Raw genomic sequence first — 27,764 nt, 5'->3', positions numbered from 1 at the left:
TAGGATGCAACTTGAAAATAATGCAGGCAGTTTATTTCTGTCCTGTTGAAGAATAGGAGCCAGACAGATAGACAATAGAAGTTAATGGCAACAGGAGACGCCTCACAGTTCTAGGTGAATGATTAGGCTTTACTTTTATAAAATTGAAAACCCCCTTTAAGTGCCAAGTTGGGTTCCAAAAAGAAGTTGCCGGCCTCTAATGAAGATTCCTCACCACTGAGGACAATAAGCAACTTATTAGAAATATCTTGTATCCCCCAGGGAGTCCAATGGTTTCCTTAAAGACCAAGAGGCATCATTGTGGGGAGGAAAGTTGCTCTATTTGACGTGTGTCTGATGAACTGCCCTAACCACAGAGTTCATGATATAGCGGCACGTGACCGGAATACAGAAAAATAGGTTTTACTCTGAAGTGCAGCGGTGTGTCGAAGAAAACATAGTTTTAATAAGTCCCGGGCTCGAGGAGAAGTGTCCGTTAAATGGATCCCCTCCCGCTTTGCTGGACAGGTCTTTCCTTATTTGAGTATAGGGAGAGATCTGTCAATCAACCTAAGCAGGGAAAAGCCAGACACTTCTCCCCAAACCTGGCACTTATTAAAACTATGGCCCAGATTCACTAAAACTGTCATTTCATACGCCAGTCTTCGGGCTTATTCAGACGAACGTGATATACGTCCGTGCAACAGGCGTGATTTTCACGTGCGTCGCACGGACCTATGTTAGTTTATGGGGCCGTGCAGACAGACCGTGATTTTTACGCAGCGGGTGTCCGCTGCGTAAAACTCACGACATGTCCTATATTTGTGCGTTTTTCGCGCATCACGCACCCATTGAAGTCATTGGGTGCGTGAAAATCACGCACACCACACGGAAGCACTTCTGTGGGACGCGCGTGATTCGCGCAACAGCAGTGAAAAGTATTAAATGAAAAAAGAAAAGCACCACGTGCTTTTCTGTTAACAAACATCCAAACAGAGTGTCATCATGATCGCGGCTGCACGAAAAGCACGCAGCCGCGCATCATATGGTGATGACACACGGAGCAATTAAGTGCCTTTTGCGCACACAAAATGCCACGTTTTTGCGTGCGCAAAACGCACACGCTCGTGTGAATCCGGCCTTCGACTGATGGGCGCTAGAGTAAGCTGCGACAATTTTTTTTAAGAGGTGCGCGCCTCTTACTAAATTTGTTGAATCTTGGGCTGTCCATGCGCCAGAAACGAGCTTGTGTAGATTTTCGCAATAATTTACCCATTTCTGGTGTAAAGTATAGAAAGTTTGTTGGGCCATGCATCACCTTGCCCCCTCTACGTCTTACCCACTTCTTTAAAAGTGGCATCAGCGTCGTATTTTTTTTGTGTAAATTGTGACTTTTCTACGCCAGAAAACTGGAGCAGCACTTCAGAGTAAAATGTAGTTCAGTGTAGTCAGGGCACCGGTCACTATACCATCCTGCCTGTAGTTAGGGCAAGAGATGATATTTAATGCTTTAATGAAAGAGGCTACGCGTTTCGACGCCGGACCGGCGTCTTCATCAGGCCAATCGAATTGTTTGGCCTGATGAAGACGCCGGTCCGGCGTCGAAACGCGTAGCCTCTTTCATTAAAACATTAAATATCATCTCTTGCCTTGACATCGTTTATAGCAGCGCCGGTGGTCCCTTTTTCCACAATTATTGATCCACTTTGACAGCAAAATTCGTTTTGCATGTGTACGGACCTGGCAGCAGCTTTCTGGCTTTTGAGATACTTAACGGTATCCACTACCTAAGGTGAGCAATTTTCTTACATTAGATTGCTCCTTGTACTCCCTCGCTTTTATTGCACTATGTGGCGCCGTGTATCTCTTTTTCTTCTCCCTTAGTGCCTGTAGTTAGGGCAGCACAAACCCGCTGACATGTATTTTCCATTGCGCATGTGCAAATTTTAACTATTTGATGTCGGTGTGTAATGTGACGGCCGTGTCTTCCATCGCTCGCTCTCTCCTTCTCCTCCTCACAGTGTGAAGTGCATGTGGAGGAGGAGGAGAAGGGTGTTTTTTGCTCCCTGTAGGAGCGGAATCCCCAATTCCCGGCCACAGCTTCGGCAATGCTGTGGCCGGGGATTGGGGATTCCGCTCCAAGAGAACTCCCTGCCTTCACTGTCCATATATGGAGACAGTGACGTCAGGCACTTCTGAAGCGGAATCCCTGGCGATGTGGCCGGGGATTCTGCTCCAGGAGAAGTCCCTGCCTTCACTGTCCATATATGGACAGTGAAGTGAGGGAAATCTCCTGGAGCTGTCCCCTACGGGAAAGTAGGGGGGGTGCCATCTATGGGGGGTGACTATGTACAAGGGGGCTGTGTGGCAATACCTACAGGGGGGCTGTGTGCCATTACCTACAGGGGGGCTGTGTGCCATTACCTACAGGGGGGCTGTGTGCCATTACCTACAGGGGGGCTGTGTGGCACTACCTACAGGGGGGCTGTGTGGCACTACCTAAAAGGGGGTCTGTGTGGCACTACCTAAAAGGGGGTCTGTGTGGCACTACCTAAAAGGGGGTCTGTGTGGCACTACCTAAAAGGGGGTCTGTGTGGCACTACCTAAAAGGGGGTCTGTGTGGCACTACCTAAAAGGGGGTCTGTGTGGCATTACCTACAGGGGGCTGTGTGGCATTATCTACAGAGGGCAGTGCGTGTCAGAAAATGTATCGGCCGACTCTAGACCCTGTCGTGTGAATAGAACCTAAAGGTAGTTGATGAAGCGCCATGTCTCTACACAGTCGGAAGTGCTGTCTTAGTAAAGACACGGAGCGTCATCAATCATATAACACGCCCCCCTCCTCCTATCTCGTCGTCCACACCCCCTCTTCCTTCACTCTAGGATCTTCTGCGCTGAGTGGCCACCTTGTCTCTCCTTTAAAACACCCCTCCTAAGACAATCTCGTCATCCACGCCTTTGTCATCTTGTCTCTCCTCTGACACACACACACACATATATATATATATATATATATTAGTAAATAATAGTGAGACACACTAAGGCTTCATGCACACTACCGTAGCCATGTGCACGGCCGTGATTTTCGGGTCGGCCAGCCACGGTGTGTCACCCTCGAGCCGTGCACATGGTCCGTTATTTTCTATGAGCCCGGACTACAGAACACGGCCGTAATAAGACATGTCCGTTCTTTCTGTGGTCCAGGCTCCTGGGCCATGCACGGACCTTGGAAACCACGGTCGTGTGCATGGGCCCATAGAAATGAATGGGGCCGCAATTCTCCCATGGATTTTCGGGGGAATTGCGGCCGCTAATTCACGTTCTTGTGCATGGGGCTTTACGTACATTTATAGTAAATTATGTAAAAAAAAATAAAGTTTTACCATTGTTTGTAGTAGTGTTTGGTGTTTTCTTCACTGTGAGGCCCTGTTCACTGTTTTTTGCATTGAATTTTGAAGCAGATTTTGATCTGCCTGCATGCCGTTTGCCACATTTTTTGTGGCATTTTTCACCCGCGGCCATTGAGCGCCGCGGGCAAAAACGCTGCGAAAAACGCTTTCTCTGCCTCCCATTGATGTCAGTGGGAGTACAGAGGAGTAAACGCCCAAAGATAGGGCATGTCGCCTGCAAACGGTGTGCAGGCAGGTCAAAATCAGAATTTTGAGGCAGAATTTTCTGCCAGCAAAAAACTCAGTGTGAACAGGGCCTAATACAGGATCTCTTGGAAAAGATCCGGCAGCAGGTGAGGAAAATGTGCTGACTGGATTGTGTGTACCAAGATGTCTGACATAGGTGGAGTGGGCAGACTTACATTTATCAGGCTGTGAAATGGGCGGGGGAGGGAGATAAGTGCCTGTACTTAGATCAGGGATAGATGGAGGCACAAAGGATAATGATGATTATTAGTGTGCAGGGAGGGAGCTGCCTGGAATTAGAGCAAGGAAGGACCTGTGAACATAGAGGGGAGTGGCAGTATGCAAATAGCGGAGATGATTTGGAGGAAGGAGGGGGGGTGCAACTGTCTCCTCAGATGCAGCAGGGGATCATGGGTATAGTGGGTTACAAGACAGGAGACAGCAAGGGATGTAAACAAACAGAGCAGCAGTGACAATGGAGATCAAACAGAAACTGGTTAGAAGTTTAATAGGGGGTATTAGGGAAGGCAAACCAAGGCTGGGGGACACTTTTTAGAATTTTTTTTTTCCTGGACAACCCCTTTAAGGTCCTTTTACACCGGCTGATTAGCGGCCGGTGCAGGGAGCGCCGATCAACGAGATATCGTTGATCAGCGCTCGTTTGCTCCTGTCACATGGAGCTATGGATGGGGATGAGCGGTCGTTACTCAGATCGCTCATCCCCCATACAATATTATCATGTCGGCAGCGTGTCTCCCTGTTTACACAGGCAGATGTGCTGCCGACAATTATAATATTTAACTTTTTTAAAACTATACGACCAGCAGATGAACAAGCGTTTGCACAGGGCAATTATCGGCAACGAGCGTTCTATGGGTTTAAAGAAAGCTCAGAAGACGTGAATCAGGATGTATGGTTATGGCACTCATCTTAGGCAGCTCTGCTCACACATGTTGAGAGTTGATGGACCTGAGAACTCTCAAACCATCTCAGAAACCGGGGTCGGCAGTAAGAAGAGTTGGCGAGCGCTTATACGTCACTGTCACCCACCCCTTTTTTCTCCTATAGTATTTTAAAGTCAGAAGTCATTTACAAGCTAAATCCAGCCTAACCTGAAATGTCAGATTTGGATAAAGTTATCGCCTTCCCCACAAGTGTTACGTACAGTATAGCAACAGTTGCGGGGAGAAGATAACTTTGTCCGAAAATAAATTTCAGGTTAAGCTGGATTTAGCTTGTAATAACATAACTTTATAATAGTTGTAGCTGGTAGGGGAGGGAATGACTGGTATTTCTGTAGCTAGAGAAACCTTGAAAGTTATTGCCCTACAAGAATGACAAACCTCAATATTCTGAGGATCTTTGGATCAGTCTAATCAATTCAATCTACCCAAGAAACTGTAAGATCAATTTCCCACAGGGCAGATACACTGCAGATGCACAGCGTATCCGCCCTGTTGTCCGCAGGGACTTTTGTCCAAAAAACCGTACCGAATGTGCGCTGCGGAAATCATGCAATGAAAAAAACCAAACTGCTATACTTACCATGGTGACACGTCCCTCCGACGTCCTGACGTTCCATCCTATGTGACTGCTGCAGCCTGAGATTGGCTGTAATGGTCACATGGGATGAAACGTCATCCCAGGAGGCCGGCCTGGACAAAGGAGCACAGAATTCTGGATAAGTATGATTGCAAAGTGGAAGCGTTTAGGAACCACAGCAACTTAGCCAAGATGCTGCAGACCACAGAGTGCTGAGGCAGATAGTGCATAATAGTTGCGAACGCTCTGCTGAGTCAATGAGTAGACAGTATAAACCTCCTCTGGCATTAACATCAGCACAAAATCTGTGCACCGGGAGCTTCATGGCATGCGTTTCCATGGGTGAGCAGCTGCATGCCAGTCTTACATCACCAAGCACAATGCCAAGCGCCGGATGGAGTGGTGTAAAGCCGCCGCCACTGGACTCTAGAGCAGTGGAAACGTATTCTGTGGAGTGATGAATCACACTTCTCTATCTGGCAGTCTGATGGACGAGTCTGAGTTTGGTGAATGCCCGGAGAATGTTACCGGCCTGACTGCATTGTGCCAACTGTAAGGTTTGGTGGAGGAGGATAATGTTATAGGGATGTTATTCAGGGGTCGGCCTAGGTTCCTTAGTTCCAGTGAAGGGAAATCTTAATGCTTCAGCATACCAAGACATTTTTGATAATTGAATTGTAGCTTCCAACTTTCTGGGAACAGTTTGGGGTTCGGCCTTTTCTGTTCCAGCATCACTGAGCCCCAGTGCACAAAGCACGGTCCACAAAGACATGGTTGGGTGAGTTTGGTGTGGATGAACTTAACCCGCACAGAGCCCTGAACTCAACCCCATCCAACACCTTTGAGATGAACTAGAGATTGTGAGCCAGACCCTCTCGTCCATCATTAGTGTCTGACATCACAAATGCTCTTCTGGATGAATGCGCAAATATTCCTACAGACACTCAAATCTTGTAGAAAGAGTAGAAGCTGTTTAGCTGCAAAGGGGAGACCAACTCCATATTAAGGCTGTGTTCACACAGAGTTTTTTGCAGGAGGAAAATTCCTCCTGCAAAAACTGCTCCAGACGTTTTTTGCACAGTGGTTTGACAAAAACTCTACAAAACACTCGTCAAGGTGTTTTTTTTACTCTTTCTGACTGATTGAAATGGGGTTTTGGAAGCGGAAACCGCCTCAAGATGGGTCATGTCGCTTTTTACCGCGACGTGTTTTTTTTTTTACTCACTGTAAAAAAAACTCGTCCAACTCCCATTCAAATCAATGGGAGTCATTTTCAGGCGCCTTTTGACGGGTTTTGCGGAGCGGTTTCCGCATCAAAACTCTGTGTGAACAGGGCCTAATGCCTATGGATTCAGAATGGGATGTGATAAAACTACTGTAGGTGTAATGTGTAGGTGTCCCAATACTTTTGTCCATATAGTGTATTTTTGTATGTCATTGTTTCAGATGTCGACGCATGTCATGAAGATATCCACAGCCCCACTACAAATCATTATAATGAGTATCTATTGCATTTGAACATTTGCAGACCACGTTACACCTGTATGAGCTCAGTTGTTACCTGACTTTGAGGAGCTTCTGGATCCCTGCAGGTAGCAAAAATCTTTCCTGGAGGATTTTCACACTTCAGAAACTGCTGAACAAATTCAAAGCCTATTCCTCTGCTAGAGCCGGTTATCAGGACAGACTGAACCTTAAACCCAGACATGGCTGCTGTAAAATCCTCGGAGCGCAGAGACTGCAGATTTCGTGGCTGTATTTTTGACTTTGTGCTTCTTCCAGGAAGTAAATGCAACATGTGACCATATTGAGTTAACACTTTCCTGGGGGATGGCTACAGTGACGTGATTACTACCATGCCCACAATCCCCGTTTATTCTGAAAATTCCAATAATTTTTAATTATCCTTGTACCTCATCAGATGTCTTCTGTGAGATCCACCAAAAATCTTACTCAACAGTTTCTCCACAAAAATATGAATTTTTATGTTATATTAATGCCATTTCTGATGTATCTCAAATGCTCCAGAATCAACACGCTGAAAAATACGCACACAAAAAAGGCATCAAAGGACGCCTGTAGTGCATAAATATTCCCCTAAAAAAAATAGAGTTGATTGATTTTTTTCAGGCAGAATTTCCTGCATGCAGAAAGCTTCGTGTGAACAGAGCCCAACAAAAACACATATTTCAAGAATGTTTTCATTATAAATATTCACCTGATACTATACATTCATTTAGGCCCCCTATCTCAAGTTATGTGTAACACATTGGAATAGGTATAACGTGCTATACAAACTTATTAACAAAACAGGTATATATTTATCTTTTGTTTAGTTTAGGCAACAAATGGTTAATTGGCCGGAATCCCCTTGAGCTGTCTCCGCCCTATGTAACCAGGGATGGGGCAAAAGGTGGTAATGAGAGTTCCCATACCTGGGATTGCACATACAAATGCAGGGTGGAACAGTAAGGTTTTATGACATGACATGCCATGATTAAGAACGAGTGAATCGGTTTAAATGCGTAGGCTCTGTGCATCCACCCCTCTGTGCTTGTGTAAGTTTTAAAAGTTTATTTAAATAAAGTGGAATATTTTTCCTTTTAAACTCAGTGCTGGATCGAAATTTTTCTTCCTTTGCAATAAGCTTATACTGTCTGCTGGGGCCTTGTATCTAAGCCGTACCTCCCAACTGTCCCTGATTCTGCAGGAAAGTCCAGGATTTCAGGGGGTGGCCCGATGTCCCGGGCGGCCGGTGGTATGTCCCGGACCCTTGATGTCAACTGTATCTGCGTCCTGTGGACACAGATACAGTTGAACCCACTGCTGAAGCAGGGAACCGTAAAGAGGACTTTAAGTACTGGGAAGCCCTTGACGCCACAGTCCATATTGTCCATTACTGGAGCAGAATCCCTGCTCTTAGATGGACAGCAACATCAGTGGCTCCTCCTGGAGCGGAATCCCTTGTCAGAGAATTGCCGACGCTCTGGTCAGGGATTCCGCTCCTAGAGCGAACCCCTGATATCACTGTCCATATATGGACAATGACGTCCAGGACTCCTCTGGCAGCGGAATCCCCTGCCGATGGACGACTCCCTGGCGGGGAATTCCGCCCCGAAAGGGAGCCCCAATGGCTACAGGGGGGTAGTGTAATCTACATGGGGGTGGCACAATCTGCAGGGGACACTGTGCTATCTATATGGGCACTGTGCGTGGCGCTATCTACATGAGCACTGTGGCATTATCTATGTGGGCATGGGCACTAGGGGCAGCTAAGGGGGCATTATACTGTATTGGGGCAGCTAAGGTGGCATATCGCATTGGGGAAGCTATGAGGCATATTGTATGATGGCAGCTAAAGTGGCATTATACTGTATGGGTGCATCTGAGGGGGTGTTGTGTCCACGGTCTCTGACCGCTGGCACGTGAAGCATCATCTGTGCCACGTGTGTGCTACTCCGAGCATCTGCCTGAAAATCCTCCCAGGTACTCCTACCCATGAGACTGTTATTGACTGTAGTTGGCCAGCTGCTACTCCGCTACCTACGGCGGAGCGGCCTTGTGGGTCCACATACTCCACAGGCGTGACAGTACGCTCAGGCCATCGAACCCGCTGGTCAACCAAAGACGGTGATTCAGGTAATGGAAACAGACATGCGTGATCTGCGGGCATGCCAGGATCAGCTTCTACAGGCAGTAAATTCAATCATCACCTGTTTGGATCATTCTACTGCTCAATCCTCCGGATGCTGCTACTGTTCTATTACCTGTTACCCCTCCTGCCTGCCCTGGATCTACAATATCGCTGCCTCTACCGCCTCTCTATGACGGGGACCCTAGAGCCTGTAGACATTTCATTATTCAATGTATGATCTACTTTAGGTTGCAGCCCCATCTCTTCCCCTCTGATGAGGCCAAAGTAGCATTTATTATTTCTCTCCTCGTTGGCAAAGTCCTTGCATGGGCATTGGCGAACCCCATCTTGGATCGTGAGGGCCTGGAATTTTTGGATCTTTCCCTGCTTCTAGAGACTTGCCATACTGTGTTTGAGGAACCGGGTTGAACATCCTCTGCAGCTCCCTCACTGCTACCCTCAAACAGGGGGAGTCAACCGTAGGGGAGTATGCTATCTCTTTCCGTACACTGGCAGCAGAGCTGGTTTGGAATAATGAGGCCCTGGTGGAGACCTTTTGGCGCAGGGTCTTGTTTCTCGTATTAAGGATGAACTGGCGGCTCAAGAACTTCCTGTTACCTTAGATGCCTTAATACTTCTGGCTACCCGGATCGATATGCGGATCCAAGAGTGCACTCTGGAAGTCCATCGGCAGAGGAGACCTTGACGACTGGCTCCGAAATTCCATAGGCTGCTACTACACTGTCCTACTACACCTTCGGAGGAGCCTATGCAGGAAGATAGACTCCGGTGCGCCAACGCCCTCAAAAGCCAGGAAACTCCTGCACATAGGTTTGATTAGAGAGACTAACCTAGATTAATCACTTTCTACCACTAAATTCTCTCCCAAATTCTCTATTCCCATGTCTATTGTCACCAGTGAAGGATCGCACTGTGTGCCTGACAACTTTGAATCTCGGAGCGGCCGCAGATTTTATTTAGCAGGACATATTAGATGGTCTCCATTTGACCACAGTCCCTTTAGAGAAACCCTTGGCGGTTGCCTCTGTAGATGGACAACCTCTGCCTGACCCAATTCTGTCTATCACCAAACCACTGAGGCTGCAGGTAGGAGCCCTTCACTCCAAGCTGATTGCTTTCAACGTCTTGTCCAAGGCTATCAACCCCTCCGATTAAGATTACCATTGCTTCGCCAAAATACTCCAGTCCTTGATTGTAATTCCGGGAAGGTTCTCCAGTGGGGACACCGATGTCTGAGCCGTTGCCTGACTCAGGTTCGTCCTGTTTGGTCTCCACTTCCTTAGTCTCTTTCTGGATTACCCCCACAATATGCCAGTTACTCGGATGTCTTCAGCAAGAAGGAAGCAGAGGTTCTTCCTCCTCATCGTCCATATAACTGTCCTATAGAGTTGCTTCCTGAAGCTTTTCTCCCTCGTGGACGAGTCTACCTGCTTTCCTTGCCTGAAACCCAGGCCATGTCACAGTATGTGAAGGAGAATCTGGTCAGGGGTTTCATCAGAAAGTCTACTTCACCAGCCGGAGCTGGATTCTTCTTCTTGGAGAAAAAGCATGGGTCACTCCGACCATGCATCGACTACCGTGGATTGAACCAAAGCACGTTAAAAAATAAGTACCCCTTGCCGCTTATCTCTGAGCTCTTCAACAGGATTCATGGAGCTAAGGTGTTCACGAAGCTGGATCTATGCGGGGCCTATAACTTGATTCGTATACGCAAGGGTGATACGTAGTGACCACATTTAACGCCTGGGACGGTCACTACGAGTATCTTGTCATGCACTTTGGACTGTGTAATGCTCCGGCGGAGTTCCAGGAGTTTGTGAACGACATCTTCCGAGATCTCCTATATGTCTGTGTGGTGGTATATCTGGACAACATCTTTGATCTACTCATCTGATTTGACGACGCATCGGAAGCATGTACGCCAAGTCTTGTTAAGGTTAAGGGGAAATTAATTATACGCAAAACTGGAGAAGTGCGTATTTGAAAAAAAGACCTCCCGGGATATATTGTCTCTGATTGTGGACTACAAATGGACCCGTAGAAGTTGAAGGCGTCTTAGAGTGGCCACGTCCTCAGGGTCTCCGAGCTATACAAAGATTTCTTGGATTCGCTAATTTCTATCGCCAGTTCATTCCTAACTACTCGTCCCTTACTGCTCCCATTTCAGCTCTCACCAGAAAGGGAGTGAACGCTAACGACTAGACCCCTGAAGCGGAGTTCCCATTCTCTAACCTCAGGAACGCCTTCACTTCTGCTTCTGTTCTTCATTATCCAGATGTTACTCAGCAGTTTTCCTTGGAGGTTGATGGTTCTTCCATTGGTGCTGGAGCACTCCTATTTTAAAAAAATTCCAAAGGTAAGGCAGTATCCTGCGGATTCTTCTCCAAACTCTTCTCTCCTGCTGAGCGCAACTACTCTATTGGGGATCGAGAGTTGCTTGCTGTCTAGCTGGCCTTTGAAGAATAGAAACACCTGCTTGAGGGTTCTGTCCACCACATCATCATCTACACCGACCACAAAAAAATCGTACTTATCTGCAGTCTGTGCACAGTGACTAAATCCTTGTCAAGCCAGGTGGTCGCTGTTCTTCGCTGGGTTTCATTTTCTTCTTAATTTCTGCCCTGCAGACAAAAACATTAAGGCCGATGCCTTGTCTCATCTCGATCATTTGAGACTGACGACTCAGAAGAGAAATCTCAACATATTATTGACCCTTCTAGGATTATTGCAGTAAACCCTCTGCTGATCAAAGGACATTCCGCCTGGAAAGATCTTTGTCCCTCCTGCTGAGAGGAATAGAATTCTTCGCTGGGGGCATAATTCCAAACTGGCCTGCCATTCTGGTGTTCGAAAGACTCAGGACTTTATTGCTTATCATTACTGGTGGCTGTCATGATCCATGCGTATGTGGTCTACAAAGTCTATGCAAAGTCCTAGCACAAGAGTACCTGTAATAGTCCAGACAGTAGCAGAGGCTTAGGCACTGATGGAACTTGTGACGCCACACGTGGCGGATGAGATCAGGCGTGGAAGATGACACCAGACGTGGTGTATGATAAGAGGTGGCTCTAACACTAGAAGAGGCACAGGAACAAACGCAGCACGGGATACAGGTAGCAGGGCACGGGAACACTGGGAACAGGATATCACTAAGGGACCATTTGCTAAGACTAACATGGGAATACACAACAACGCTCAGGCAAGTAGTGAAAGGGCAGAGTCCTTTTTATAGTCCAGGGTGATCTGGGGATAATTTGTAATTATTTTCATGTGCGCGCGCTGGACCGTTAAGGCCGGGAACGAGCGCACACACCCTAGAGGACACTGCCGAGGAGGGCGGCCACAAGTGCTGACGTCTCCTAGGAGACGCTGGCCAGAACACAGAGGTCTGCGGTCACAGCCATCGAGGGGTGAGTGAGGACGACGGACGTTACAGTACCCCCCTTTGAGGGCAGGGGCATTGAGGTATTCTTCTGGCTCCCAGGACCTCTTCACAGGACCAAACCCTCTCCAGTCCACTAAATAAAAAGTCCTTCCTTGTACTCATAGTCCAGGATCTCCTTCACCTCAAACACATCAGAAGAACAGCTGGGAGCAACTGCAGGACTAGGTAGAGTCTTCTGGAAGGGCCCTAACCTATAGATCAATAAACTATGGATATTAATTCTCTACAAGTTTACATCAGGTGCGGACAAGAACAGTATATGGGTTTCTTGATTTACAATTGCAAATTTGATGGTACATAAAGGGGACAGGCCATCATCTGTACAGTCCCAAAACCCTGTCAGTAAAAAGAAAAACCAGAGCGATGAACTACAGGGACAAAAGAGCTAAGAAACTTTAAAGGTAATTAATTTAACTGCCCATAGACCCACCTCACAAATGTAATTATTAGGTAAGGGTTAGACTTTTTCTCCAGCAGGACGTTTTGATTATTTTACGGTAGTAAAAAGTAAAGTAGATTATTGTTCAAAAAACACTTTAATAAGTATAATTAAAATAATTTATTTACCTTCCCTGTTGAAAGACAGACCCCATAGGACCTAGAATCCCTCTTGCGAGAACAAGAGGACGAAAGAGCAAATTCTAAAGGTATGTACACTACCGTTCAAAAGTTTAGGGTCATGTTAGGGATCTGCCAGGTACTTCATCTAGCTATACTCCTGGGATTAATCAATCCACACCTGAGGCCAGACCTGCTCGACTGACACCATCTCCCACCAACCAGGGTGGCAGGCTCAGGAGTGGGAGAGCCTATCGCGGCCTGGTCTCTCGGAGTTAGCTCCGCCCCCTGCCCTTTATTACCTGCTCCCCTCAGTGCTTGTAATTCTTTTGGATTCCTGGCCCCACTGCTGCTTGCTCCAGCCTGCTTCTGCCGTGCTTCTGCCTTGCTGCAGTTCTGCTTGACCTGCTTGCTTGCCCTGGCTTGCTTCTGTCTCCGTGCCTGCTCGGGTGTACTCACTTCGTCCTGGTCCTGACTGTTCGTTCGCCGCCCCGTTTCCTCGTGGCGTTCCGTGGCTACTGCCCCTTCCCTTGCGTGTTCCCTGTTTGTTTTCCTGTGCACTTAGCCAGCGTAGGGACCGCCGCCCAGTTGTACCTCGTCGCCTAGGGCGGGTCGTTGCAAGTAGGCAGGGACAGGGCGGTGGGTAGATTAGGGCTCACTTTCCCTTCACCTCCTTCCTGCCATTACATAATTACAAGCCCTTACCTAGTCTACCATTTCTCCTACGCTGACGCTATCATGGACCCCCTTGAGACCCTGACCCAGCAGATGCAGGGCCTCTCCCTACAGGTCCAGGCCCTGGCCCAAAGGGTCAATCAGGGTGACGCTGCTTTAGTAGTACCCCTCACCTCACCTCTAGAACCCGACCTCAAGTTACCTGACCGGTTTTCAGGGGACCGTAAGACGTTTCTCTCCTTCCGGGAGAGTTGCAGACTGTATTTCCGCCTAAAGCCCCACTCCTCAGGTTCCGAGAACCAGCGGGTGGGTATCATCATATCCCGACTCCAGGAAGGGCCCCAAGAGTGGGCCTTCTCCTTGGCTCCTGACGCCCCTGAACTTTCCTCTGTTGATCGTTTTTTCTCTGCCCTCGGACTCATTTACGACGAGACTGACAGGACTGCTTTAGCCGAGAGTCAGCTGGTGACCTTACGTCAGGGTAGGAGACCGGTTGAGGAATACTGTTCTGATTTTAGGAAGTGGTGCGTAGCTTCTCAGTGGAACGATCCGGCCCTAAGGTGCCAGTTTAGGTTAGGATTATCTGACGCCCTGAAGGATCTGCTGGTTAGCTACCCCTCGCCTGACTCCCTTGACCAGGTTATGGCCCTAGCAGTACGACTTGACCGACGTCTCAGGGAACGTCAGCTAGAACGCTTCAGTGTGCTCCCCTCTGACTTTTCTGCGATTCCCCCCGAGGTCCCGTCTCCTCGCCCCTCCACGGAGGACTCGGAGGTACCTATGCAACTCGGGGCCTCCATGTCCCCTCGACAACGTAGAGAGTTTCGCAGAATGAATGGTCTCTGCTTCTACTGTGGGGACGACAAGCATCTACTGAACACCTGTCCCAGGCGCAAGAATAAGAAGCCGGAAAACTTCCGCGCCTAAGTGATCATCGGGGAGGTCACTTGGGCGCACAGGTATTTCCCGTTAATGTGAAACGCAATAAAATTTTGCTTCCCTTTCAGGTCTCGTTTGCTGGCCGGTCTGCCACGGGCAGTGCTTTCGTGGATTCTGGCTCATCTGCTAATATCATGTCTGTGGATTTTGCTATGTCTCTAAAGATGCCTTGTATTGATTTACCTTATCCCATCCCTGTAGTAGGAATCGACTCAACCCCCCTGGCTAATGGTTATTTTACTCAGCATACTCCTGTTTTTGAACTCCTGGTTGGCTCCATGCATTTGGAGCAGTGCTCTGTACTGGTGATGCAGGGATTATCGTCTGATCTGGTATTAGGTCTTCCCTGGTTGCAGTTGCATAATCCCACATTTGATTGGAATACTGGGGATCTCACCAAATGGGGTAATGAATGTCTTATGTCATGTCTTTCTGTTAACTCTATTTCTCCCCGGGAGGAGGTAAACACGCTTCCTGAGTTTGTTCAGGACTTCGCCGATGTGTTTTCTAAGGAGGCCTCCGAGGTGTTGCCCCCCCATAGAGATTACGATTGCGCTATCGATTTGGTGCCTGGTGCCAAGCTTCCTAAGGGTAGGATATTTAATCTTTCATGTCCTGAACGTGAAGCGATGAGGGTGTATATCCAAGAATGCCTGGCCAAGGGTTTCATTCGCCCCTCGACTTCTCCTGTAGGTGCTGGCTTCTTCTTCGTGGGGAAGAAGGATGGTGGTCTTAGGCCGTGCATTGATTATCGTAACCTGAATAAGGTCACCGTAAGGAACCAGTACCCACTTCCTTTGATTCCGGATCTTTTTAATCAGGTTCAGGGAGCCCAATGGTTTTCTAAGTTCGATCTACGGGGGGCATATAACCTTATCCGCATCAAAGAGGGGGATGAGTGGAAAACTGCGTTCAACACACCCGAGGGTCATTTAGAATACCTGGTCATGCCCTTTGGGTTGTGTAATGCCCCTGCTGTCTTCCAGAATTTTATTAATGAAATCCTGAGAGAGTACCTGGGTAATTTTCTTGTTGTGTACCTTGATGACATACTGGTGTTTTCCAAGGACTGGTCCTCCCACGTGGAGCATGTCAGGAAGGTGCTCCAGGTCCTTCGGGAGAATAATCTGTTTGCTAAGACTGAAAAATGTGTCTTTGGGGTACAGGAGATACCATTTTTAGGGCAAATCCTCACTCCTCATGAATTCCGCATGGACCCTGCCAAGGTTCAAGCTGTGGCGGAATGGGTCCAACCTGCCTCCCTTAAGGCGTTACAGTGTTTTTTAGGGTTCGCCAACTATTACAGGAGATTTATTGCCAACTTCTCGGTCGTCGCTAAGCCTCTTACGGACCTTACCCGCAAGGGTGCCGATGTCCTCCATTGGCCCCCTGAGGCCGTCCAGGCCTTTGAGACTCTCAAGAAGTGCTTTATTTCGGCCCCCGTGCTGATTCAGCCCAACCAAGAGGAGCCATTTATTGTGGAGGTTGACGCTTCCGAGGTGGGAGTGGGGGCCGTCTTGTCCCAGGGTACCAGCTCCCTCACCCATCTCCGCCCCTGTGCTTACTTCTCTAGGAAGTTTTCGCCCACGGAGAGTAACTATGATATTGGGAACCGCGAACTTCTAGCCATTAAATGGGCTTTTGAGGAGTGGCGGCACTTCCTGGAGGGGGCCAGACACCAGGTAACGGTCCTTACGGATCACAAGAATCTGGTTTTCCTAGAATCGGCCCGGAGGCTTAATCCTAGACAAGCTCGGTGGGCACTATTCTTTACCAGATTTAATTTCTTGGTTACCTATAGGGCTGGGTCCAAGAATATTAAGGCTGACGCTCTGTCACGTAGTTTCATGGCCAATCCTCCTTCCGAAAAGGATCCCGCTTGTATTTTACCCCCTGGTATAATTGTCTCTGCCACGGATTCTGATTTAGCTTCTGATATCGCGGCTGATCAGGGTGCAGCTCCCGGGAACGTCCCTGGGGACAAACTGTTTGTTCCCCTGCAATACCGGCTGAGGGTACTCAGGGAAAACCATGACTCCGCTCTATCTGGTCATCCTGGCATCTTGGGCACCAAACACCTCATTACCAGAAACTATTGGTGGCCTGGGTTGCCTAAAGATGTTAGGGCTTACGTCGCCGCTTGTGAGGTTTGCGCTAGGTCCAAAACCCCTAGGTCCCGACCTGCGGGCCTACTACGTTCCTTGCCCATTCCCCGGAGACCTTGGACCCATATCTCCATGGATTTTATCACCGATTTGCCTCCATCTCAGGGCAAGTCGGTGGTGTGGGTGGTAGTCGACCGCTTCAGCAAGATGTGCCACTTTGTGCCCCTTAAGAAGCTACCTAACGCCAAGACGTTAGCTTCTTTGTTTGTGAAACACATCCTGCGTCTCCATGGGGCCCCAGTCAATATCGTTTCTGACAGAGGGGTACAATTTGTTTCCTTATTTTGGAGAGCTTTTTGTAAAAAGTTGGAGATTGATCTGTCCTTCTCCTCCGCCTTCCATCCCGAAACTAATGGCCAAACGGAAAGGACCAACCAATCCCTGGAACAATATTTAAGGTGTTTCATCTCTGACTGTCAATTCGATTGGGTCTCATTCCTTCCCCTTGCTGAATTTTCCCTGAATAACCGGGTCAGTAACTCGTCAGGGGTCTCCCCGTTTTTCTGTAATTTCGGGTTTAACCCAAGGTTCTCCTCCGTCTCCCCTGGTTGTTCCAATAATCCTGAGGTAGAGGAGGTTCATCGGGAACTGTGCACTGTCTGGGCCCAGGTTCAGAAGAACCTAGAGGCGTCCCAGAGCGCACAAAAGATTCAGGCGGATAGTAGACGTTCTGCTAACCCCCGGTTTGTCGTCGGGGATTTGGTCTGGTTGTCGTCCAGGAACTTGCGCCTTAAGGTCCCGTCCAGGAAGTTTGCTCCCCGATTTATTGGACCTTATAAGATCATTGAAGTCCTCAACCCTGTATCCTTCCGTCTGGAGCTCCCCCCATCCTTTCGCATACATGACGTCTTCCATGCCTCCCTCCTTAAACGCTGCTCCCCGTCCTGGTCCCCCTCGAGGATACCTCCTGTTCCCGTTCTCACCCCTGAGGGGGTGGAATTCGAGGTGGCCAAGATTATGGACAGTAGGATGGTCCAGGGCTCCCTCCAGTACCTGGTCCATTGGAGAGGATACGGGCCGGAGGAGAGGACTTGGGTACCTGCCCGTGATGTTCACGCTGGGGTATTGATCAGGAGGTTCCACCTCCTCTTCCCCACTAAACCGGGTCCCCTTAGTAAGGGTCCGGTGGCCCCTCATAAAAGGGGGAGTACTGTTAGGGATCTGCCAGGTACTTCATCTAGCTATACTCCTGGGATTAATCAATCCACACCTGAGGCCAGACCTGCTCGACTGACACCATCTCCCACCAACCAGGGTGGCAGGCTCAGGAGTGGGAGAGCCTATCGCGGCCTGGTCTCTCGGAGTTAGCTCCGCCCCCTGCCCTTTATTACCTGCCATGTGCTCCCCTCAGTGCTTGTAATTCTTTTGGATTCCTGGCCCCACTGCTGCTTGCTCCAGCCTGCTTCTGCCGTGCTTCTGCCTTGCTGCAGTTCTGCTTGACCTGCTTGCTTGCCCTGGCTTGCTTCTGTCTCCGTGCCTGCTCGGGTGTACTCACTTCGTCCTGGTCCTGACTGTTCGTTCGCCGCCCCGTTTCCTCGTGGCGTTCCGTGGCTACTGCCCCTTCCCTTGCGTGTTCCCTGTTTGTTTTCCTGTGCACTTAGCCAGCGTAGGGACCGCCGCCCAGTTGTACCTCGTCGCCTAGGGCGGGTCGTTGCAAGTAGGCAGGGACAGGGCGGTGGGTAGATTAGGGCTCACTTTCCCTTCACCTCCTTCCTGCCATTACAGGTCACTTAGAAATTTCCTTATTTTTGAAAGAAAAGCACAGTTTTTTTCAATGAAGATAACATAAAATTAATCAGAAATACACTCTATACATTGTTAATGTGCTAAATGACTATTCTAGCTGCAAACGTCTGGTTTTTAATGCAATATCTACATAGGTGTATAGAGGCCCATTTCCAGCAACCATCACTCCAGTGTTCTAATGGTACATTGTGTTTGCTAACTGTGTTAGAAGGCTAATGGATGATTTAGAAAACACTTGAAAACCCTTGTGCAATTATGTTAGCACCGCTGTAAACAGTTTTGCTGTTTAGAGGAGCTATAAAACTGACCTTCCTTTGAGCTAGTTGAGAATCTGGAGAATTACATTTGTGGGTTCGATTAAACTCTCAAAATGCCTAGAAAAAGAGAGCTTTCATGTGAAACTCGACAGTCTATTCTTGTTCTTAGAAATGAAGGCTATTCCAATGCGAGAAATTGCCAAGAAACTGAAGATTTCCTACAATGGTGTGTACTACTCCCTTCAGAGGACAGCACAAACGGGCTCTAACCAGAGTAGAAAGAGAAGTGGGAGGCCCCGCTGCACAACTGAGCAACAAGACAAGTACATTAGAGTCTCTAGTTTGAGAAATAGACGCCTCACAGGTCCTCAACTGGCAGCTTCATTAAATAGTACCCGCAAAACGCCAGTGTCAACATCTACAGTGAAGAGGCGACTCTGGGATGCTGGCCTTCAGGGCAGAGTGGCAAAAAAAAAAACATATCTGAGACTGGCTAATAAAAGGAAAAGATTAATATGGGCAAAAGCACACAGACATTGGACAGAGGAAGATTGGAAAAAAGTGTTATGGACAGACGAATCGAAGTTTGAGGTGTTTGGATCACACAGAAGAACATTTGTGAGACGCAGAACAACTGAAAAGATGCTGGAAGAGTGCCTGACGCCATCTGTCAAGCATGGTGGAGGTAATGTGATGGTCTGGGGTTGCTTTGGTGCTGGTAAAGTGGGAGATTTGTACAAGGTAAAAGGGATTTTGAATAAGGAAAGCTATCACTCCATTTTGCAATGCCATGCCATACCCTGTGGACAGCGCTTGATTGGAGCCAATTTCATCCTACAACAGGACAATGACCCAAAGCACACCTCCAAATTATGCAAGAACTATTTAGGGAAGAAGCAGGCAGCTGGTATTCTATCTGTAATGGAGTGGCCAGCGCAGTCACCAGATCTCAACCCCATAGAGCTGTTGTGGGAGCAGCTTGACCGTATGGTACGCAAGAAGTGCCCATCAAGCCAATCCAACTTGTGGGAGGGGCTTCTGGAAGCATGGGGTGAAATTTCTCCCGATTACCTCAGCAAAGTAACAGCTAGAATGCCAAAGGTCTGCAATGCTGTAAATGGAGCATTCTTTGACGAAAGCAAAGTTTGAAGGAGAAAATTATTATTTCAAATAAAAATCATTATTTCTAACCTTGTCAATGTCTTGACTATATTTTCTAATCATTTTGCAACTCCTTTGATAAATATAAGTGTGAGTTTTCATGGAAAACACAAAATTGTCTGGGTGACCCCAAACTTTTGAACGGTAGTGTATGCATCTGTGCCACCAATCACAGTATTTTCAACCTTTGTTTTTATGTCCATTATATTATTATAGTTACATAGTTACATAGTTAGTACGGCTGAAAAAAGACACATGTCCATCAAGTCCAACCAAGGGAAGGGAAAAGGGAAGGAAAAATTTCTACACATAGGAGCTAATATTTTTTTGTTCTAGGAAATTATCTAACCCTTTTTTAAAGCCATCTACTGTCCCTGCTGTGACCAGCTCCTGCGGTAGGCTATTCCATAAATTCACCGTTCTTACTGTAAAGAAGCCTTGTCGCCTCTGCAGCTTGAACCTTTTTTTCTCCAGACGGAGGGAGTGCCCCCTTGTTTTTTGAGGGGGTTTTACAAGGAACAGGATATCACCATATTTTTTGTATGTGCCATTAATATATTTATATAAGTTAATCATGTCCCCCCTTAGTCGTCTTTTTTCAAGGCTAAATAGGTTTAATTCTTTCAATCTTTCCTCATAACTTAAATTCTCCATGCCCCTTATTAGCTTCGTTGCTCTTCTTTGTATTTTTTCCAACTCCAGGGCATCCTTTCTATGAACTGGAGCCCAGAACTGAACTGCATATTCTAGATGGGGCCTCACTAATGCTTTGTAAAGTGGCAATATTACATCTCTGTCCCGCGAGTCCATGCCTCTTTTAATACACGACAATATCTTGCTGGCCTTTGAAGCAGCTGATTGACACTGCATGCTGTTATTGAGTTTATGATTTACAAGAACACCCAGATCCTTCTCAACAAGTGAATCCGCCAGTGTAGCTCCCCCTAGGACATATGATGCATGCAGGTTGTTGGTACCCAGATGCATAACTTTACATTTATCTACATTAAACTTCATTTGCCAAGTGGACGCCCAAACACTTAGTTTGTTTAAATCTGCCTGCAATTCACAAACATCTTCCATAGTCTGAACTATATTACATAGCTTGGTGTCATCTGCAAAAATAGAAATAGTGCTATTAATCCCATCCTCTATATCATTAATAAATAAGTTGAATAATAGTGGTCCCAGCACTGAACCCTGGGGTACACCACTTATAACCGGTGACCATTCAGAGAAGGAATCATTGACCACAACTCTCTGGATACGGTCCTTGAGCCAATTCTCAATCCAATTACAAACTATATTTTCTAAACCTATAGTCCGTAATTTACCCATTAGGCGTCTATGGGGGACAGTGTCAAATGCCTTTGCAAAGTCCAAAAACACTAAATCCACAGCGGCCCCTCTGTCTAGACTTCTGCTTACCTCTTCATAAAAACAGATTAGGTTAGTTTGACAACTTCTGTCCTTAGTAAAACCATGCTGGCTGTCACTTATAATGCTATTTATTGTCACATAATCCTGTATATAGTCCCTCAATAGCCCCTCAAACATTTTCCCCACGATGGATTTTAAGCTTACTGGTCTATAATTACCCGGGGAAGACCTAGAGCCCTTTTTGAAAATAGGCACCACATTTGCCCTGCGCCAGTCCCTTGGCACTATACCAGTCACTAGAGATTCTCTGAATATTATGAAAAGGGGGACAGAAATAACTGAACTAAGCTCTTTAAGAATTCTAGGGTGTAACCCATCTGGTCCCGGAGCCTTGTGCACATTTATTTTATTTAATTTAGCTTGGACCATCTCTACATTCATCCAATTCAGTATATCAACTGATATATTAACAGAACTGGCACCGGCTACATCAGCTGCTCTTTCTTCAGTTGTATATACAGAGCTAAAGAACCCATTTAGTAACTCTGCCTTCTCTTGATCCCCTGTGATCAACTCCCCATTACCATTATCTAGGGGTCCTACATGTTCAGACCTTGGCTTTTTTGCATTTATATGCTTGAAGAATTTTTTAGGATTTGTTTTACTATCCTTGGCCACCTGCCTTTCATTTTGTATTTTTGCTAATTTTATTACATTTTTACAGATTTTATTAAGCTCTTTATATTTTACAAAGGCTACAGCTGTACCCTCAGATTTGTATTTTTTAAATGCCCTTTTTTTGTCATGTATTGCCCCTTTCACAGAAGGTGTAAGCCATGTGGGGTTTAATTTGAGTCGTTTATACTTATTACCTGTAGGAATAAATTTTGCACTATAATAACTCAAAGTAGATTTGAAAATCTCCCATGTCCAGATATTTTTGTTAAATTAGTTAAAAAAGATTTTGGCCATATCTCTGAGACTTTTGTTGATAACGATCTTACCAAAGCTCAAAGACAAGCTATTAATGAACTAAAGGACATTAAAAGTGTTGTCTTAAAATTGTCTGACAATGTTGTGTTGTATGAAAAAGAGGCGTATCGACAATTAAAAGAAGTCCAAAGCTGTAGGCACCTAAGAAAAACCCTACTATACAATATAAGCAAAAGTTGGACCTCCTGTTGACTAGTGGTGTTGAGGACCGGATCATTAGTTCCAAGATTTTGGAAGGATTGGCTGTAAAGGTTCCAGTCATACCGACATTTTATTTATTACCAAAAGTGCAAAAATCCCGCCAGTCCCCTGGGCAGACCCATTGTTTCGGTAATTGGTGGGTTATGGGAAAATGTGTGCAGATTTATGGATTTTTATTTACTATTTACAGAAATGGGTGGAGACCCTTCCTTGTTTGGTGATGGATAATACTGACATCCTTAGGAGACTTAAAGTGACTCTCTAGTCCCGGGACAACATTTTAAATATGATGGTTTATATGGAATAATACTATTGGATGCCCTCTAGTTCTGCCCCTCTGCCGTGGATCCCTGGTTTTAGGGTCCCCTATATGCTGCCTCAAAATGGCTGCAGTGCTTCTTAGATTACGAGTCTGAGACACTCCCACTGTTTTTGGATTGGCCAGAGCTTCTCACGTGAGAAGTTCTGTCCAATCCGTGAACAAAGGGAGTGTCTTAGACTCAATCTGAGAAGCGTTGTGGCCATTTTGAGACAGCACAGGGGGATCGCTAAAATGGCGGATTCACATTGGGGGGGGGGGGGGGAACTTGAGCGCAACAGATATTACTCCATGTACCCCATTACATTTATAATTTTGTTCCGAGACTGGAGGGTCCTTTTTAGGCCATACATCTTGAGGTTGATAAGTATCTGGTCACTTGTGACCTGAGAACACATGCAGTTAAAGAGGCTCTGTCACCAGATTTTGCAACCCCTATCTCCTATTGCAGCAGACAGATCGGCGCTGCAATGTAGATAAGAGTAACGTGTTTTTTTTTTAAAAAACGAGTATTTTTGGCCAAGTTATGACCATTTTTATATTTATGCAAATGAGGCTTTCTAAAGTACAACTGGGCGTGTTTAAAGTAAAAGTACAACTGGGCGTGTATTATGTGTGTACATCGGGGCGTTTTTACTTCTTTTACTAGCTGGGCGTTGTGACTAGGAGTGTATGATGCTGACGAATCCGCATCATCCACTTCTCTTCGTTAACACCCAGCTTCTGGCAGTGCACAGACACAGCGTGTTCTCGAGAGATCACGCTGTGACGTCACGCACTTCCTGCCCCAGGTCCTGCATCGTGTCGGACGAGCGAGGACACATCGGCACCAGAGGCTACAGTTGATTCTGCAGCAGCATCAGCGTTTGCAGGTAAGTAGCTACATCGACTTACCTGCAAATGCCGATGCTGCTGCAGAATCAACTGTAGCCTCTGGTGCCGATGTGTCCTCGCTGGTCCGACACGATGCAGGACCTGGGGCAGGAAGTGAGTGACGTCACAGCGTGATCTTTCGAGAACACGCTGTGTCTGTGCACTGCCAGAAGCTGGGTGTTAACGAAGGGAAGTGGATGATGCTGATTCGTCAGCATCATACACTCCCATTCACAACGCCCAGCTAGTAAAAGAAGTAAAAACGCCCAGATGTACACACACAATACACGCCCAGTTGTACTTTTACTTTAAACACGCCCAGTTGTACTTTAGAAAGCCTCATTTGCATAAATATAAAAATGGTCATAACTTGGCCAAAAATGCTCGTTTTAAAAAAAAAACCAAAAAACTTTACTCTTATCTACATTGCAGCGCCGATCTGCTGCAATAGGAGATAGGGGTTGCAAAATCTGGTGACAGAGCCTCTTTAAGTTATTTTTGGAAATGTCCAATTTGGATTAGGATTTGGTTCATTTTGTGTTGTCCCTACTTTATTTTGCTTTCACACATAATTATTTTGTGTTTGAGGACCGTTTTGTTTTCTGCAACTGCTATGGGGGGGCGACTTGTGCGCCATTGATTGAAAATATGTTCTGTGGTAAAGAGAGAGTCCAAAATGCGATAGGACGTGTTGCGGTAGTTTCATGGTCATGGTATAAAAATTTAATTTTGTTTATCTGGCAGGGCCCCATATCGCATTTGGAGGAATTTTTGAGTACCTTGAATTTGAATGAGTTTAATATTAAACTTACCTGGAAGTTCAGTCGAACACAGATTCTGGATATTTTGATAGAAATAGATCTGAGGGGTTTTATCTCAACAGACGTTTACAGAAAATCCACGCCAAATAATTTCTATACACTACATCGTCCCATTGACCACAGGTCAAGAAGGCTAGTCTAGTGGGTCAATTTCTAAGGATGCAACATATCTTTTAAAGGAAAGAGAAATTTGAGAAACAAGCGAGGGATCTCACTACTAGATTTTGGGAAAGAGACCACAACCGTAAAACAATAAAAAGGATATGTCAGGGCTAAGCATTTGTCTCGTGATTCAGGAGGAGTCCCTGTTGTCACTATCCATATATGTATGAGAGAGGACAAAAAATACGGCGCCACATGGTGCAGGCCACAAATATAAGGAGCGGAAAAAAAAAAAAAATGAGATGATAACTGCTCACCTATTCCAGTTGTGCAAACAGGCACAACACTGGTTGTAGCAGGAAATATGAATCTGATGGAACTGCAGCTCGGTTCGGAGGCCGGTCCACTTGAAAGGGAACCGCTACGGTAATATGTGAGTTATGTGGAAAAAAGTAGAACCAAAGTACAGCACTGCTACCATCAGGAAAGGACCAGGTAAGTAATTATAACAGCTTTATTAAAAAAGCAAGGGCTACGCGTTTCAACGCCGGACAGGCGTCTTCATCAGGCCAGGTAAGCAGAAGGACAAGATACCTAACTAATATAGTCATTGTAAGCATGTTTGAAACACAATGAAGTTTAAAAAAAAACGCCAAACAGAGGTCAAAGTATCTCTATGACGTAATGTGAGGTCAAATTAATATAAAGAAAGCTAAGGTTAGAATTGCTTCAAACACTGTAAGGAATAACATAAATCAAAATTGCATGGAATGATCAGTGAAAATTTTGCATAATGGTAATGAACACATGAGGAAATGCATAAAAATTAGTACATAAATGTTAGATGTGCAATGGGAGTAAGCAAAACCACCAAATGACAAACTACTTTCCATTGTTAACATGAATTAAACACAAAACAATAAGCAGAATTTAAAACATATGCATTTATGAGTATAATGAAAAATATGTGATTATTAGAAGAAAATGGAGAGTACGAACTCACCACTGGTTCAGGACATTATTCGCCGGAGGCTATGGAAAACACGGGCAAACTACTATACCTATATGGAGAGCACCAAAAGGGCAGCGCCAGCCAAACCCAAATCCCAAAAGGTTTAAACGTTGATAAGATAAATATCTGTTGTATACATATGAGATGTTTAAAGGGACAGAGAAAAGAAGCGGGAGGCGGGACTTACAAGCCCTAAATAAACATGATGGTATCGGTGGGGATACACACTGAATGATTTATAAACCTAAAAACGGAGTCCGACACACCAAAGTTAGATTAAAAATAGTAAGTTTTATTAGAACAAAAAACATTTAAAAGTTAAAGATGATAGCCACAGTATGAAAGGGTACCGGACAGTAGAATATGCAATGTTAAAGTTGTAATACATTAAATAACAAAGTGACAATGGGAAAATTGACAGTTCCTATTACATGAGTAAATAAATAAATAAATGTGAGTATAGAAAAAGTGTGCACACAGTCCTGCATCCAGTATATGGGTGAAAACCACACCAAGCGGTAAGTATTAGTCACAATCAGATGCAGGAGTAAAGTGCAACAACAGTCATACTCATATGTATATGGACATCAATGGGTGTATGCATGCATAAAAGCAGCAACACACCAAATGAATGAAGGACTCTAAGATAAAGCAGGACGTCTTACCCATGTCACAATCGGTACTGTCTGGCATCAACCCCGACGCGCGTTTCGGCCCTCGAGCCTTCGTCTGGGGGTGGTGTCAGAAAGTGAGGAGACATCATTTAAACAACCCAGAACCAATCAAACATCAGGGGGGCAGCTGAGGCTGCTAAAAATCAATGATGACACATGAAGTATCGCGGCCCGATAGTCCGGTGTGTCAGCCGCCGGAACCGGAACAGAGGCGGGGGTCACGCGTCCCGCAGCCCGGTCCGACCAGGGACAAAGACAGCCAGACAAAGGTTCCGGCGTGTCAACATCCCAGGCGCGAACTCAGGCCCCGGAAGACGGGAGCCACGCCCCCAGGATGCTCCGGCCGAGGCAGCGAAGACCCAGACTGCCAGGCCGCGCATGCGCACTGGGCAGAAGACGGAGCGACATAAACCATAAGGGAAACATGTATGAATGTATGGTGTGTTAAGTTACACTTGTGCACAGATTGCACAAGTGCCAAAATCAATGATAAAACATTTGGATGGATTTGACCAAGGTATACATAGCACAAAGGAAAAAATGAATATAAATAAATAAATAAAAAATAATAAATGAATGAATGAATAGAATAAAATATATTATATACAAAAATATATATGTAAATATAAAACTAACAAAACATATATAATAAATATAGAAATGGAAAAAAATATATTAAGATGAAAAAATAAATAAAGATCATAATGAAATAAATATGAATATTGATATTAAATTGATCACAATTAATTCTTTGTTTGACTGTCCCTAATACTTTCCCTACCGTAATTTCATAGTATAAATACAATAATATAAATTGGATGATATGAATTATGTTGCATGTGTACGTGTGTGCCCATATCCAAAAAGATTTCCGTGTGTTTTCTCGGAACAAACATAAACAGATGCAATCAAGTAAATTCACATAATTACAGTGTTGTAGTACGGTTTAAGAAAGGATATACAAGCACAAGTTGTTCTACAAGGCATGTGAGCACATAGCCAAATATACACATCAAAACACATATATATATATATATATATATACACATACACATATATATATATATATACATATACACACACACACATCCATACATCCATATATACAAAAGAGCCAAAGTTCATATATAATATATAATATGTACACTCAATACATTAGAAATTTAAAAAAATGTAAAGATTTAACAACATATCTGGATATAATAATTGTAATACGAATTTAAATAAAAAGACATGCCCACAATAAAAAAAGGGCTTTAACAGTGATTGGAGAATAGTGGTGCCGGTGATGTTGTGATGATGAGGGACAGGTGTGTATAACAAACTCCAATATAAGAAATCATCAAATGTATATTGTGTATGTATATTTGTAGAACAGACATTAATTCGGATCTGATGATCATAGAAGTAAGCTCCAAGAGCAGTGAAAAGGTGTATAATACATAATGGTGATGGTACTGTTGAATGCACCAATAATAAAGGTGACATGAAAGTGCATGTGCTGCTCGATAAGTGACAGTGACTATATATAATAAATAGGTACATAATTAAACTAACAAATCAGGATATGTAAATAGAGGTGTCAAAAAATGTATAAGATATATGTGTGTGTGCATGCAAGAATGGAGAAAA

The 27,764-nt window shown here is 45.6% G+C and overlaps 1 protein-coding gene across 3 annotated transcripts in view; it reads right to left on the bottom strand.

Annotated features, from left to right (window-relative positions):
* Positions 1 to 27,764, bottom strand: part of LOC142660728 (C-signal-like) — a 101,076-nt gene that overhangs the window by 8,744 nt on the left and 64,568 nt on the right. The window contains exon 1 of one of the 3 annotated variants that reach the window (XM_075837542.1): positions 6,718 to 6,969. The exons of the other annotated variants lie outside the window; for them this stretch is intronic. Within the exon in view, the coding sequence (XP_075693657.1) occupies positions 6,718 to 6,954 (237 nt within the window). The 5' untranslated portion in view covers positions 6,955 to 6,969. Of the gene's footprint in view, positions 1 to 6,717; positions 6,970 to 27,764 lie in introns of those variants that run through there. 3 annotated transcript variants of the gene reach the window in all.

This window comes from Rhinoderma darwinii, chromosome 9 (assembly GCF_050947455.1).
Source record: "Rhinoderma darwinii isolate aRhiDar2 chromosome 9, aRhiDar2.hap1, whole genome shotgun sequence".
Taxonomy (NCBI): Eukaryota; Metazoa; Chordata; class Amphibia; order Anura; family Rhinodermatidae; genus Rhinoderma; species Rhinoderma darwinii.
This window is presented reverse-complemented; position numbering and strand designations above follow the sequence as displayed.